This window comes from Scardinius erythrophthalmus, assembly GCF_964197995.2.
Source record: "Scardinius erythrophthalmus genome assembly, chromosome: 9".
NCBI lineage: Eukaryota > Metazoa > Chordata > Actinopteri > Cypriniformes > Leuciscidae > Scardinius > Scardinius erythrophthalmus.
Genome location: NC_138229.1, coordinates 6369883 through 6386772, shown reverse-complemented (window position 1 = coordinate 6386772; position 16890 = coordinate 6369883). Strand labels below are relative to the sequence as shown.

Genomic DNA, 16890 nt, shown 5'->3' with positions numbered 1-16890 from the left:
TCACACCTTAGTCTGGGCTACAAAGGCTTCTTTATCCTTCTGTTATTGCCCAGCAAAATGTATTGAACAAGTACACAGCGTGCTCAAATAAGATATAATCCTCCATATCATCCATTTATTCTAAACAAAGGCACGCAAATCTTGTCAAATCAACATCTGATATCAAAACAGTGCTTGACATGATTAAATCAGCCATTAAATCAATAATAGATCTGAATCATATCAACATATTAGAAATCTGATGCTGTGTTAGCACTTAGCAGCTCTCTAATTATACTCTCTGTAGATACATATGTGAAACTTAAGTTTACATTATATTTTAAATCTGTAGGCCTATGTGTCTTTGTGGACAAAATCTCTCTGATTAAATCACATGAGTACAATATATGGATAAAATATTCAGTAGTCAAAACATCCTAAACCTTAAGAATAATTGAATAATCACTAACAGAATTTCTTTAATAATTTAGAGAAAACAGAAAATAAAATAAATTGATTGGATAAAATAAAAAGTCTTATTCTTTTTTTATCATAGAACATTTTGTAGGTTCTCAAGAAACTTTTAACTCTCTTTAGGGTTTAACTCTCTATCAGTTCAAAAAAAAGAAAAGAAAATATATTTGTTATAGGCTACTTATATATGGAGCCAGATCAGCCTAAAAAATAATACATATAACAAAATTCTTAAATGCACAGCACAACTCACATTATAAAATACAAATTTTATTTTTGAGGCTGATCTGGCTCCATACGTATACTGTTATTTTGGCTTCAGTGAACGGTGAATGTTCAGAAATATATAATCCAGTTTACAGATGTCTCTCTTATTCTGATTATATACTGTCTAATCTCTTTTATCAATCAATGAGTTAAATGATTTTTTTTTTTTGTCCAGAGGTAAGGCTAAGGGAGTAACAATAAAGGTCACCCAAGATCAGCTATGATGTCTGTAGCCACATACAGGCATGAGTTCATTTATGAGATTTAGCGAAATAACAACATTGATCTATCCAGTGATGTCTGAATTTCATCTGAAGTCCATAAGGCACATTGGATCAATCGTCATTACAATCATGTTTCTCTTCGTGTGGAAGACCCTGAAGCAACCTTCTCTCTCCTGATATGCTGTCGGTTATCTGATACAAACACAGGACACCATGGCATCAGGAACTCACTGGATGTTTGCAAAGGACCATCTGTTAGTCCCTGACATTCATGTTTACAGTTACGCTTTGACATTTAGGAATTCTGTAGTAATGTAAGCCAACCTGTATTAGTACATTTGTCAGTAACATTATCTGTGGACTGTATTGTAGGATGCTTTCTCATATGGAAAAAAAGCATGTCATTTCATAAGTATTTTTATTTAAAAAAATGACCAAACATATATTGTTATATTAACATAAATATATTTTCGATACATTCTATTTACCTATATTTACTCATTTAATCCTATATATTTTGCCAGTTATGTTTTAAAATATAAATAAAAGGTTTTTTTAACTTTAAAAAAGTTAAAACTAAATGATCATTTAAATATGAAATTAAAATCGCCAGTAGTTTGCAGCAAGTCACTGTGTTAATGAATAATCATTGAATCATTCAACCGATTCATTCGAACAGCTGATTCACTAATGAACGAAGCAAGAGTGCTGAATCCGAAATTGCCCCCTATACCCTCAAATAGGGCATTGTTTGAAGGGACAGCTATTTGTAGTGGAGTTCGAAATCATAGTGGACATTATCGAGTGCACTCATTCAATCCGATTCAATCCCACATTCACCGCAATAACGATTGTACAGCAGATGTCTACACTCAACGGTTGTTCGAATTGCACTCCTTTTCATTCACTCCTTCACGTGAACTAACATAAGGAATAGTGATTGATGGTTTAGGGGACTATTTCAGCTTCAGCCAAGGTCTTTATGAATCATTGAATCATTGACTCACTCGATTCATTCAAAAACGTGAATTCGTTCAGTAATGAAACACCACTGTGTTGCTCAGAGACTGTTTTGGTGTGGCTTTGTTCTGAACAATTTTTTTATTGTCGAAATCGATAACAAATATTTGCATTATTTCATAGAAAAGGCTTGAGCAGTCCCAGACTAAAATGCATGTTTAAGCTGTCTTAAACGAAAGCAACTTGCACTGATATTGCTATTTTTTTTATTAATTTCCCTTATTAAAAAAATTCAATTGGAGCATACATTTTTACACTAACCAGAAGAGACAATGTGTCAGGTGAGGTTCAGGGAAGAGGCGACGATTTAAGGATGCAGAGAAAATAAATGGCTTTTATTAGTAACAAAAACCAAACACTACCCTGTGAGGGAAAAACAGCCGGACAAAACAGGCCTACAGGATAGCATCCACAACGAACTGACACAAGACAGAGAACAAAGGGAGAATAAATAGTAAAGGAAATCAGGATGGTAATAAGGGAGAGCAGGTTGGGCAAATAAACCAATAATCATGTAGACGGTGGGACCAAAACTAGAGATGACAGAAGAGCACATATCAGACAAACACACTCATCTGCTGCATGGACAAACAGAAAACAAGATCATACAGAAGTGCATGAAGCACAGGTGTCAGGAACCCCACACCGAAACTTTCAGGATCTAGACACCATGCCCCAAACACTGAAAACACAGACATACAGTAAGAGTGCACGGCCCAGAGAACAACCCCACGCTCACACAAGGACAAGACAAACACATGAGTGTTAGGATTCTGTCACCCAAACTAAAAATAAAACCAATCAAGATGACAGGACCCTGACACAATGTTACTTTTCTTCTACTTGCTGCAGTGTTTTACTCAAGGGCACAATGCTGATAGAATAATGTCAAGGACTCTGTATTTTATAGGAATTTTATTGGTCTTATTCAACTTTAAGTATAATTTGAGACAGGAATTATTTCATCCCACATTCATAAAGATGTGTTGTGGTTAAATCTAAAAAAATGTTGTGCTTGAGAAACAGTGAGTAAAGCCACTGTGATTCTATATCATATCTGGTCATGAAGTTATGTTTGATGCAGTATCAGTACTAGATTAAGAGAGTAATATGAGATAAGAAAGGCCTATAACAGAGGTCCATCTTAACTTTCTTTGTTTGTTTTAGTTTTAGTCATAAAAATATCTAACTTTAGTGAATAAGGCAATGGTTGTTTCATTTTCTTCCCGCACATTAATTATAATTAATATAATTTATATTCTACTTTGGGGAGTCTCAGTCTGCACTGTGAAAAAAAAGTTGCTGCCTTAAATTTTTATGTACAATCAACTTGGATGTTTAAGTCATTTCAACTTAAATGACATTAAACTGACTTAAAAAATTAGTTGAATCGTGTATAAACAAACAAAAAAAAAGTTGAAAATTGCTTAAGTTTGATGAGTTAAAGCAATGTAAAACATATTTTGTCATAACTTATTGATCATATAATTTTTACATTGTGAATGATCATAATGGGAGATTACTCTTGAGAAAAAAGGCACATCCACTTCCAGACATTGTCCATTAGCACTGAACGAGCCCAAAATCTAATACAAATTTTGAATAAGGAAGTTTATTTGTGATTAAAAGATCACATTTATATTAATATTAATACTGGGCAATATTACTTTTTTTCTTCTTCTTTTTTTTTACCAGTAAAGTAAATGTTTTTAAAATAAATATTTAATAATTAAGTAATTAATTGTATTATTTATATTTATAATTATTAGGAGTTGAATTATTCTCATAATTGTAATATTTTTAATGGGTTTGTCTTGGAAGTAAACTCTATTTTACATAGTAAACTTTTCCGGTTAACGGGCTTTTATTGTGAAATGCGGCATATCCGGCGCTGCCTTCGTTTTTTGCCCGACAGATGACAACACCAGTGTTAGTGCTAATGCCGGGCTGATTCCTGCCATAATCAGCAAGATGTTTGTCATCCTACTGCCTATTTCCAATCAATACGGATCAAACTGTTAGCGTTTACTGTATCTCTAGGTAGCCAAAGCCCATTTTGTATTGCAATACCTTTTTGGTAAGTGATGTCTTTGATTTATTTGGCCAGAAATCCAGCTAGTGCTAACTGCCTAGATATCAATTCATATTGGCTGGATTATTTTTCAAAAGTGGATTATTTATGGTCATATCAAGAGTAAAGTAATGCACTTTTCTAAATCATTTAGATACATGTGGTGTGCAGTTTGAAAAATGCATTTGAGCAATGGATTCCTTTTAGTGTATTGTGCAAATGGTGTGTTGTGTATATTTTGTATCTTATCTTATTTTATATTTATTGTATTTTATATTGTATCATACAGTGCTGCTAATCCAATACAATTCCCCATGGTATCTATCTATCTATCTATCTATCTATCTATCTATCTATCTATCTATCTAAATTATATTTTAATGCTATTTTAATTATTATTTTAATGTACATAATTTTCGCTTGTATATAGTGATCACCAGTCAATTTTTTTTTTCTGCGTATCATTTTAATCTAATGTTTTTACAAATTATATTTGAATATTATTTCATTAATATTATATTAATATGAAGTGGAAAGTCAAAGAAACACACACATTTCACAATTTCTTAGTAGTTGATATTATAAACTTGTTAAAATGTGTGTGTGTATATATATATATATATATATATATACACACACACACACACACACACACAATACTTTAGTTATTTGACTTAGCTGTCAGTAAACTTTTACATAAAAATCACTTTCCCCTTTTGAATATTCATTCAGCCACTGCACACATAGATTGTTTTTCTGAATTAAGGCGGTGAGCTCTGATCTGTGATTTAGTTTTGTGATAATATGGGCTCTCCTGACATCAGCCTTGCTGTAGTGATGAACCCGAATACAGCTTTAATTTCGTTGCCCCATTAAAATGTCTCTAAAGGTTAATCACATAATGACCACATCTACATTTCTCTTTAATCCAAATGTCAACCCTCCTTAACATTAATTGACATTCTCACTTGGCTGGAATTCTTTGTTAGCATTGGCTTATATGAATGATATTTTTAAATATCATAATTAAACCGTGCAGTCTTTCACAGGTCTCTAATCTGAGCAGAAGAAAATGAACGGGTTATCCATCAGCGAGTTGTGCGGACTCTTCTGTTGTCCGCCCTGTCCGAGCCGGATTGCAGCGAAGCTGGCCTTCCTGCCCCCGGAGCCCACATACACTCTTGTGCCAGACCTGGAGTCCACCTCACCTGTGACCTCTAACCTTGGAGCCTCAGGTTTGCGCTCTCGCGTGGGTGGAGGTGCCGGAGGTGGAGGAGCAGGAGGAGGAGGAGGAGCAGTAGCAGGAGCAGTAGCAGGAGGAGGTTCTGGTGACCGGAGTGGTGAAGGCCGATGGAAGCTGCGCCTCTCTGAGCGAGCAGAGTTCCAGTATTCCCAGAGGGAGCTAGACGGAACCGAGGTCTTCCTTACACACTCCAGCCGTGGGAACAGAGTGGGATGCATGTACATCCGCTGTGCCCCATCCGCAAGGTGAGGAAGGTGCAGCTTAAAGTCGCCATGAAACGGAGGTTGCATTAGTGTTTTCTTCGCAATTGCGACGTATTTCGTATCTGAGTGAAACGGCTTGATTTTTATCCATGCAGAAATTGATTGGATGGTTGTGGTTTGCTATTGCTGTGATGTCATGTGAGTGACAGGTTGTCCTGCCCTCGCACCAGTAAACGTCAGTGATACCCGCGGTTACGAGTAATCCAAAAATATTTTTAATGATATTCGGGTCGCGGTCGGTCGGGTTGTTTGAAATAAAGATGCCAATTAAACCTTTGTAAATTGACAACATTTCTTCCAAATTTTAAATAGAAATATTGTCTTTTAGAGCATTTATTTGCAGACAATTACAATTGGTCAAAAAATGCCATGTTGTCAGACCTCGAGTAATGCAAATAAAACGCGTTTATATACATTTTTAAACAACATGGTTCTAATGTTTTAACTTAGGAAGACTTCAGAAATCAGTACTTGGTGGAATAGCCCTGATTTCCAAATCACAGCTTTCATGTGTCTTGGCATGTTCTCTACCAGTCTTTCACATTGCTGTTGGGTGACTTTATGCCACTGCTGGCGCACAAATTCAAGGTGCTTGGCTTTATTTGATGGCTTGCGACCTTGTGTCCATCCTCTTGATCACATTCCAGAGTTTTTCAGTCGGGTTCAGGGCTGGAGATTGGGCTGGCCATGAACAGGGATCTGGTGGTCCTCCATCCAAACCTTGATTGGTCTGACAGTGTGGCATGGAGCATTGTCCTGTTGAGGAGAACAGAGCAGAAGGAAGAAGAATAATCACGCCAATCCCTCTGTTTTGCGCACTATAGGTACACTGTGCTCTTTTCTCATGGTAACGCTGTGGATCTCGGTCAGATGAGCAGCTTCTACATCGGTCTGGGGACTCGTATAAACTGCAACATCTTCTCTTATGACTACTCTGGTTATGGCGTCAGCACAGGGAAACCCTCTGAGAAGAATCTGTATGCAGACATAGACGCTGCGTGGCATGCTTTGCGCTCAAGGTATGTCAGAATCCTGAGACTAGAAAGCATGCTACTGTACTGGTACAATGTGGAAATTCAGGTCTGTTTTAATTGCATTTTGTATTTGTGAAATCTCTTCTGTGCTGTCTCAGGTATGGCATCAGCCCTGAGAATATAATCCTTTACGGGCAGAGCATTGGCACCGTGCCCACCGTGGACCTGGCGTCCCGTTATGAGTGTGCTGCCGTGGTACTTCACTCACCCCTCACCTCAGGGATGAGGGTGGCCTTCCCTGACACCAAGAAGACGTACTGCTTTGACGCCTTCCCAAAGTCAGTGAACACTGAAAACCGTTTTCTAAGCATGACAAAGATGTGCTCTATCGGTCACAATATTTTTAAAGGGGTCCTAATTATGCTTTTTTACGTTTAAGTTTCATTAGTGTGTATGCCAGCTATGAGGTCATCGAAGTCCAGACCTTGGTACATTTTTTTCATATTCAAAAATAAAATTACGGTTTTGACCTCAAAAACAAAATCGAGACTTTGAAAAAGCACATAATAGGTCCCCTTTAAAGCAATAGGCTATGTGCACAAGCGTCACGACGAACTTCCGCTATTGTCAGTTGTCGGCATATCAGTTTCCGGTTTACGGCCGCTTCATCGGCATCCGCTGTAAACAAACAAGATGAGTGCTGTTGTTGTACGAAATAAAGAGATACTATGTGCGTGACACATCTAAGTTTCTAAGAACTGTAGGTGGATCTTACGGCCGTTTCCCACATACTCCGTGTGCAGTGTGTGTGTGTGTGTGTGTGTGTGCGGTGCAGGAGCAGCACGCGCTATAGTGCTTGCAGGAGCAGCACGCGCTATAGTGCTTCATGATGCGTTTGCAGTGAATAACTGATTCACGGCTGTACCACAAACACTTACTATTTTTATTTAAAATCCAGAAGTTACGCTGCAACTTTTATTTAATAAAATGTTTTTTCTATTATTCCATGCATTACTTATATTAAGTTGCTCAAGCAAGTGGTCAAATATTTAACTGTAAATTGACAAAAACAGCCGACTCTCATGCCTTTTCTTTTCCATTTAAATTTTAATAAAATAAATCTTGCATGTCACAAAGAACTTGTTTTTCCACCTCCACGAATGAGACTACAATTTATTTAATTAAACGCATTTATGGTGAAATTACTACATTTTCATGTCAATCTTTGTTCATTTTGACCACGAAACATGCGCTGTCACTTTAATTCAGTGTTTGCAGCACAGCAGAAATAGACTCGGTGCGGAAACGATCTAGATAAATTGTAATTTGTCAATAAGTTGTAGTAATCTCACCATAAATGCATTTAATTCTATAGGCCTACTACTATTTTTCACAGTCATCTTTTTACTTTTAGAAGACCGGGGTAAAGCAAGGTAAATTACAATTTACTTCAACAAGGCGACATAATGATCAACAGTCTCATTCGTGGAGGTGGAAAAACAAGTTCTTTGTGACATGCAAGATTTATTATATTAAAATTTAAATGGAAAAAGAAAAGAAAAGGCATGAGAGTCGGCTGTTTTTGTCAATTTACAGTTAAATATTTGACCACTTGCTTGAGCAACTTAATGCATGGAATAATAGCCCTACGTTGTTTAAATTGTGTTTAAACGTGCATGCGTCCATTAAAGAGTGTAGGTTATATGTGTAGGCTACAAAGAGAATCGCAATGCTGAAAAAAATGTTATTAAATAAAAGTTGCAGCGTAACTTCTGGATTTTAAATAAAAATAGTAAGTGTTTGTGGTACAGCCGTGAATCAGTTATTCACTGCAAACGCATCATATATGAAGCACTATAGCGCGTGCTGCTCCTGCACCGCGCGCACACACACACACACACACACACACACACTGCACACGGAGTTTGTGGGAAACGGCCGTAAGATCCACCTACAGTTCTTAGAAACTTAGATGTGTCACGCACATAGTATCTCTTTATTTCGTACAACAGCAGCACTCATCTTGTTTGATGCCGATGAAGCGGCCGTAAACCGTAAACTGATATGCCGACAACTGACAATAGCGGAAGTTCGTCGCGACGCTTGTGCACATAGCCTATAGGCCCTCAAGGTTATGCATTAATACGGAACTTAATTGATGTGCAGGTGTGATGCATTGATGTTACAGGTGTGGTTTATATCATTTATTTCTTCAAAAAGAAGTCTTCAAACATGTCTCATGACCCAATAAGAACTGTAAGTCTCCATTTATGCAAGGAATGTACCTGTGATTGTCCTGCTGGCTGCTAGTATGAAAGGTGCATCTTTGACGTCACCGCTTATAGAGAGGGAAAAATCACACATTTAGTCAAAATTTTCATTGACCATCAATGAAGAAATTAGCTTTTCTGACTGCAAAATAGTGCAGTGATAGCATATACTAGCTTTTTTTATTCTGGTCTGATAAATGACAGCATTTTATAACCTCTTTACTAACTAAAGGGATAGTTCAACCAAAGATGATGGATCTAAATATATATATAATGAGAAATGTTTCTTGAGCAGCGAATCAGCATATTAGAATGATTTCTGAAGGATCATGTGACACTGAAGACTGGATTAATGATGCTGAAAATACAGCTTTGCATCTCAGGAATAAATTACATTTTATTATATTTTAAAATACAAAACAGTTATTTTAAATTGTAATAATATTTCACAATATTAGTGATTTTGCTGTATTTATTGATGAAATGAATGCAGCCAACAAAATAATAATAGTAATATTACAGACCCCAAACTTTTTAACGGAAGAGTACAAAAGAGCAAATTCTGACAAATCTGGTCTGTTCCTAACACAAAGCTGTCATATGATTTCAGAATATACGTAGAACTTTTATAGTTATTTTGTGTCCTTGAAGGATGAAAGCTCCAATCCCTTTAAAGTATAATTGCATTGTAAAAAAGACCAGTATGTTCTTCCAAATGTCCTTTTAAGTTCCACAGAAAATACAAGTCATACTGATGTGGAACATCATTAGGGAGAGTAAATGGTGGCAGAATTTTTAGTTCTTTTAATGGCTCTTTGTTGTGTCTGATTCTGCTCTCTCAGCATCGAGAAGGTGTCTAAAATCACATCTCCAGTGCTGATCATCCATGGGACGGAGGATGAGGTGATTGATTTCTCTCATGGTCTGGCCTTGTTTGAGCGCTGCCCGAAGGCCGTGGAGCCGCTGTGGGTGGAAGGAGCCGGTCACAATGACATCGAGCTCTACAGCCAGTACCTGGAACGCCTGCGCCGGTTCATCAGCCAGGAAGTGGCTGCGCAGTAAACGCACCCTTCAAAACATCAAGACATGCAGATCTTTCAGGCCTGGACACTTAATTGTGCTCACATCCATAAATGGTCGACATGTGGAAAGCAAACAGACAGAATTCAGTTCTGGAGGGTTTGTTTTTCTATAAACTGCAGTCTCTTTCGTTCTATCAGCCTGGAGCTGAGTTTTCTACTGAGAAGACATCTCGACTTCACACTGAAAAGATCAGAATGTGTGAGCGTCGGTCTCAGGAAGGACCTCAGGACATCTGAGGCACTCGCTCACAGTTGATTTGGCTTGTGATTTTTTTTTTTTTTTTTTTTTTTTTGACCATGACAAATTATATGTCATTTGAACAGAGGTAATATCTCTTTATGAAGCTCTTATCTTGTGGGTGTTTATGTACTTTCCCTTTTATTAGGTCTCGTGGGTAAGCAGATGACCAGTCTGTTTTAAAAACAGCATTACCACCTTTTCAGACAAGAACTCTCTGCTGGACAGAGTGTGTGTGTGTGTGTGTGTGTGTGTGTGTGTGTGTGTGTGTGTGTGTGTGTGTGTGTGTGTGTGTGTGTGTGTGTGTGTGTGTGTGTGTGTGTGTGTGTGTGTGTGTGTGTGTGTGTGTGTGTGTGTGTGTGTGTGTGTGTGTGTATGTGTGTATACTTGTACAACGATCTTCGTGAGGACTGATTTGAGATTTTAGACCATCAGAGTGAGGACAAAGAGAGTAAAGTGAGAACATTTGGGCCGGTCCTCACTTTCTGAGACTCCTTAAAGGCCTGTTTTAAGGTCAAGACTTTGTTTTAGGGATAATGTTATAATTAAGTTAAGGGTTCGGGTTAGGTACTTGTGATGTTGTGATGGGAAGGGTAAGGAGCTAGAGAGTGCATTGTGTCAATGAATGACCTCACAAAGATAGATGTACAAGAATATGTGTGTGTTCTTTGTTCAACCTTTTGAAGACCATCTGCTGTGTGTGTGAATGTGTTTTTATTGAATCCTCGGGCCATTAAGATTAATATTGGTCGATCGGATCACAAGTGGATGACGTTAAATACAGGTGTAAACGGGGACTAAAATGTTTTCAGCTTGTCCATTTTCGACTCCTTCCGGAGGTAGTCGAAAACACATTTGACCGGATTGCTCTTAGTGCAGACACCCATGTGATCGAATGCATTCGAACAGCCACAAGAGACCGCCTTCTCTCAGCTTACTGACTTGATGCGTCAGTTTTGTTTGAAGACGAAAAACGTACCAAGCTCAATGTTCTCTCACCATTCCTGATTTCTAACACACACACTCGTGATCTCGTGGCTGTCAGAGATCTAGAAAAAACATACATAGACCCTCCCCTCGAAGAAATCAGGACAGAAGTGGTTGAAAGTGGACAAAAGATGCGGATTAAAACACCAGGTGTAAACAGGAAAGTGTCTCCCTCGTCTGATCCGATCGTCCAAATCTCTTCTTAATACCAGGTGTAAACAGGGTGAACTCATCTTCATTAGGCATCTAGAGATACACTACCAGTCAAAAGTTTGGACACTGAGTTTGTTTCTCATGATTCTCTAAAGGCTCCTCCTTCAATACTTGAAATTAGTTTTGTTGACAAAATATAAACTGTGCCTACAGTACATATGAATTTCTTTACAAAACTAAAATCTGAATTAATGTTCATTTTTAATGCATGTGACCAGCTATGTCCAGCATACACGTGGACTCCTTCAATACTGTTTACAAAACCGTCCCAGGATGCTCCTCGTGAAGATGGTTAATGAATGTCCAGAGTCCAGAGCTGGAATCTAGACAAAGAAGCATAGTTCATAGTTACAAAGTTTTGATGACTTTAATATTATTCTAAAATGCAAAATAGTCATAATATAAATAAGTGGATCTGTCCAGTCCTTTAACTAGTAGTGTAGGTCTCTACAGGTTTTATTTTCTCCAATTCTTTTTTGTTTCTTTTGACATCTGTCCACTTCATACCTGTCAACATTTGGTTTTCAAAATCCGGGAGATTTGTGCGCTGACCGTTCGGCGCTTTAATACAAGATCTGGCAACTGGTCAACATTAGACAAACATATTGGTCCGATTATTCATAAAGGAGTTTGGGCCATGCAAATTACGGGAGTTCCCCGGGAGAAATAATAAACCGGGAGGGGTCTGGGAGATGGGGCTAAAAAACGGGAGTGTTGACGGGTATGGTCCACTTGCTTCCCTATCATTATAAAAAGGAGTACCAACACTGCTTTTAAGGTGCTGCTTCTATCAGACAAAAGTAAAGTGAACATGTCGTGGAAGATTGAAACTCTTTCCTGCTCCAAATAGTATGATTTTGTGATGCATCGCGATGTATTGAATCACGGCATAACTATCGCCGTGAGCAGTTGGCTTTTCCAGCCCCAAAAATAGGGACTGAATTTGTAAATATTTCAGTTTGTGATCCTTTTTTTCCACTTTGTCCCCACACACTGAATTGTGGAAGGTCAATAGATGTAATGAGCATCTGAGAACGACAGGAAACCTCACTCTATCCCCAAAAGATCACGCTACACCTGTCCTCACATTGATTTCTCCTCTTAGCTTGTGCACGTTGATGTAATGGTGCATAAATGAACTCTGACTTAAACGCCCAAGTCAACCCCAGTCTGATGTGTGACTGACAGTTTTTTGAGCCGTTTCAGAATGGGGTCGTGACCTCCATCCACCGCTGACCTCTTGTCTATGTTTGTCTGCGAGAGGAAGAACTGTGACAGGTTTTTTTAATATTACCGCATGCTAGGTCATTGAATCACGTTTTTTGCTATTTCTTATCGCATAATGGTTTGTATATTGAGCTATTTAAGCGTTCACTTCTCGTAAAACAGCCTCGCTGTTATAGACATGCTCTTATGTGTTCAGTGGATATTTAACATGAACTTCCAGATCTATTTTTATAAGGTTGAAATGTCTTTGCTATAATATAAACAAACCTTTCACTGTTTAAGAGACGTTTTTAAAAGGGATAGGTGTGTCTTTTTAGCCTGGACATGTAGTTTTTTCACTTAAAGGGATTGTTCACTCAAATTAAAATCACCATGTACCATGAAAAGGATAATTTTTGAATATTAGAAGTCCCATACAATGAAGCATAAAGTGACCCAGGGCTGTCAAACTCAGAAAAGATGATGAATTAGTGAATAAACATTTAAAGGTACAGCCACCAAAAAATTAAAGTTGTGTTTTCATTTACTCTTTTTGTTCCAAACCTGTACTACTTTCTGCAGAACGCAAAAGAAGCTATTTTTAAGAGAGTTGGTAACCAATCAGTTTTGGTTCCCATTAGCACCCATTGTATTTCTTGTCCAAACAATGGAAGTCAATGGAAAAAGAAACTTGTTTGGTTTCCAACATTCTCCAAAATATCTTTTTACGTTCCACAGAGGAAAGTAAGTCAGACAAGTTTGGAATGAAATGTGGGTGAGTAAATGACACAATTTTCATGTGTAGGTGGACTATCCCTTAAAAATGTTTGTGTTCCTCATACAAAGCACAGTACAGCTTATGTTTATAATACTTTAATAGTGTGTTTTGTCCTTTTAGGGTCTTGGAAGCATCTGGTTGCTATGTGATTTCACTTTTTCAAAAAACAGCTCAGAAATTCTTCAACGTTAGAAGTCTGACGGGAGAGTAAATGATGAGTTTTAATTTTTTTGAGTGAAATATTCCTTTGAGTGAAATATAGGGGCATTGCGTGCTCTTTAACATCTTGTTTGCTATGCATCACCTAAGGGCAGTGCTTGTTTTTTTTTAACCTGATGTCTGTATCTCATATTTATCACCAAGATGCTGCCAGTAAAACAAAATCGGATTTATATTGGTCTTAAAAACCACAGACTGCAGGAAAAATAATGTTGCTTGTTGACATCTGTCATAATGAGCATAGCAAACTTTGTTTTAAAGCAGGTGGTGTGCCACTTTCAGTATGCATGTAATAGATAAGATATAAATCGAAATGAAAATGGACTAATTATAGTGTGCAAATTTCAGTGTATATTATGACTTTCCGAGATGAAATAGTCCACATTAGCATAATATATGAAAAGAATGGTAGGATGTTTTTTCAGTTGTTTTTTAGAGCTCTAAGGAAAAAGGGTTAGTAGTATTCACATCTCTGAACAACCGAGCAATAACGTCAAACCTTTGACTGTGAGAGCTGGACGGAGTCGATTTACTCATCCAGACCCACACGAAACTCCACATAATGATCATTTAAAGTGACGCAGCACAACCTTATCTGATAACTCTAAAATACTGTATGCCGACTCACAATTTTGTAAGCTAATTTGCTGTATTTCTAGTTACGCTGAGTCACATATCTGTATCGAGATCTGTAAGAAAATTACTGTATGTTTCCAGGTACACGTCTGTATAATGAGGTTATGGTATGTCCCCTTATGATGTAAGATGCATTGTGTGTGTTGGGTAATGTTTTCTTTAACTTTTTTTTTTTAGCTGGAAGATGTGATGTACTGTGGTTGAGTAATAAAGGAAAGCTGTAAAGTTACAGTGGTATTTTTACATTTATGTTCATAGGTTGGTAGATTAGTGGTTGAATGATATGGGGTTTTTCTTGACTAGAGAGCAAGTGGCTTGTTTAGTTGCAACACTTCTGTTAATCGCGGATGATGATCTTAAATATCAGCTGATTTATTGACCAAGACAATATTGTCCTTTAACTGAGGAGTATCTAAACAAAACTAGTGATGCTACTTTCTTATCTATATTTTCAGTAGGGTTGGGAAAACATTCACGTAACTATTGTGATTTCTTTTCTTATTTTTTTACATTTTTAAAATCTATTTTATCCCAGAACCAATATTAATTTATATTAAATTGCTTTATTTTAGTCCTTGTTTCTAGACAAAAGTAAGTAACTCACGCTTGTAGCTTGTAGACAATCTACAGTTTTAAAGTAACTCCTCCAGACCTCTAAACACACTGATGTTGATATGTGAGTGCATTGACAGACATGTCAATACGCAAAAGGCCTCAAAAGCAGAACAAGTGATTTCCACAAAGCTAGTAGCTTGTACATGATTGCTTGTACCTTGTTCTCAGAATAAGATCCCCAGTGCAAAGACGAATCGACATCAGTAGCGTTTTTTTAATTTTCTTTTTATTGAATACGAACAGAACAAATAGAAATTCTACAGGAATTAAATTATATCAAGTATATTAAAGCTTCACATATTAAAGTAAATAAATAAAAAATCAGTAGAGTTTTGTTTCTGAGGTTTATCCAGCAGTCAGCCACGTCAGAATCTGCGTCACTACTGACGTCCTCCACTAGATGGCAGAATCCCTCTGTCTTGTCTTCAAGATCGATGCACCACTTTGCTGTCAGTCACTACCCGCTTCTCAACAATCACATCCCACATTCAATAAACTTGTTTGTGTTTTTCAGGTCCATCTCCAGGGATACGGTAATATGTGTGTCTATTTTTACATGCTCCGTAGGAATATAGATTACAAAGTTTTGAAGCTGTTAAAAAGTAATTAGGCTACGTTAAATGACTTCCTTCAAATAAAACCAGATTAAAGCTCTATATGCTATTTTTCTGTTAAAATATTCTTATCTCCTACCCCAGCTTGATGTTCAGAGTCAACGGTAAGCAAGTAGCCTAGATTTTTCCCAAAAAAGTGTGAAACGTGGTTTTGTGATTTATCAAATCAATGGTTTGTTTGTGCAAATTTTAATCAATTTAAATCTTTCCCCTCTGATTCAGCTCTTACAGGGATAGTTCAACCAAAAAATGAAAATTCTCAATATTTAGCCTACTCATCCTCAAGTTGTTCCAAACCTGTAGCCTATGAGTTTCTGTCTTCTGAACACAAAAGAAGATATTTTGAAGAATATACCAAACAGCTGATGGACCCCATTAAGCTAACTTTACTGATATAGTCTATGGGTTATTGTCAGACTGCAGGTAAATGTGGCCCAAATCCGATTTTTTTCGTAAGTTGAAGTCTTGTATAACATAAAAAAAAGTTACTTTTGGTGAGTTAAAGTTTGTCATAACTTATTGATAATATAATATTATTATTTATTTAATTTTTTTACAGTGAATCAGATATTGGCCACACGTACAACAATGTGAACAGCAATACAAAAAAAAAAAAAAAAACCGGATCTGAGCAATAAATGGGAATTAAGCACTAAGAACGTAGCCTATTTGCACAAATTAGATTTGAGAGCTGTGGACAGATTTTTCATTTTTAGCTGAATCTGTTTTATTGACATTCAATTGCTACAATGTGTTAGTCTGGCCTGCTGGCTTTGGTGGTTTGCCACATTTTGAAAGTTTTTTTGCACATAGGCTTTCCATTTTGCAAGGGTTGTGCTAAAAACACTTTTTGGAGTGATTTGCTACTGACCTGTGTCCAATTTGTAGATGTCAGAATCGGATACTTTTTCACCCGTTTCATATCAAAGCAGCATCTGTTCCAATGCTTGCCTAAAAATATCACCCGTAATGGTTTCCTGATGCTCATCTCCTCAGCAACAGAAGCAAGGGTGATGAAAACCTGCCTGACAGCCGGAATATCACTAAAAAGTGTTGCCCTCTCTTTTTCTCTCTTTGATCGCAGTTTCTTTGAAGGTTATCAGGGAAACTGGGCTTTCAGAGTCTTGTTTTCAGTCCTGAAAAAATATTTGCACTTGCATGCTTGCAAAGGGCTTGTTTTTCTACAAAACTCCCTTTTTTTTTTTTTTTGGTTATTATTTATTTAAGGAGTACAAGTACTACCGAGTGCTAGTACTAATTTGCTAATTTGTCTGATTTAAGCATTGCTACAACCCTTGAGAAACGCACGCATGTGCTTTTGATCCTGTTCTTCAGCATGTTTGTAGTCTTTTGAGAGTGTTTTAAACTTTAATGAGTCACATAACAGAATCGGAAGCAGATATCCCACACAACTCGGTGAATCAGCCGAGAATCCATCTGGAAAATCTGTTCTGCGTGTGTGACGGTGGGAGATGAAGCACTACCGTCTACGCTGCTGAGTCACCTAAAGTGTTGAA

The 16890-nt window shown here is 37.3% G+C and overlaps 1 protein-coding gene across 1 annotated transcript; it reads left to right on the top strand.

The window, feature by feature from the left end:
• The first annotated feature begins 3854 nt into the window (after nt 1-3854).
• abhd17aa (abhydrolase domain containing 17A, depalmitoylase a) lies at nt 3855-10216 on the top strand. The gene is made up of 5 exons (XM_081374940.1): nt 3855-4041; nt 5085-5523; nt 6366-6560; nt 6674-6853; nt 9628-10216. Exons 2-5 carry the CDS (start codon nt 5108-5110, stop codon nt 9845-9847), a joined length of 1011 nt encoding a protein of 336 aa, XP_081231066.1. The 5' UTR covers nt 3855-4041; nt 5085-5107; the 3' UTR covers nt 9848-10216.
• Nucleotides 10217-16890: the final 6674 nt, after the last annotated feature.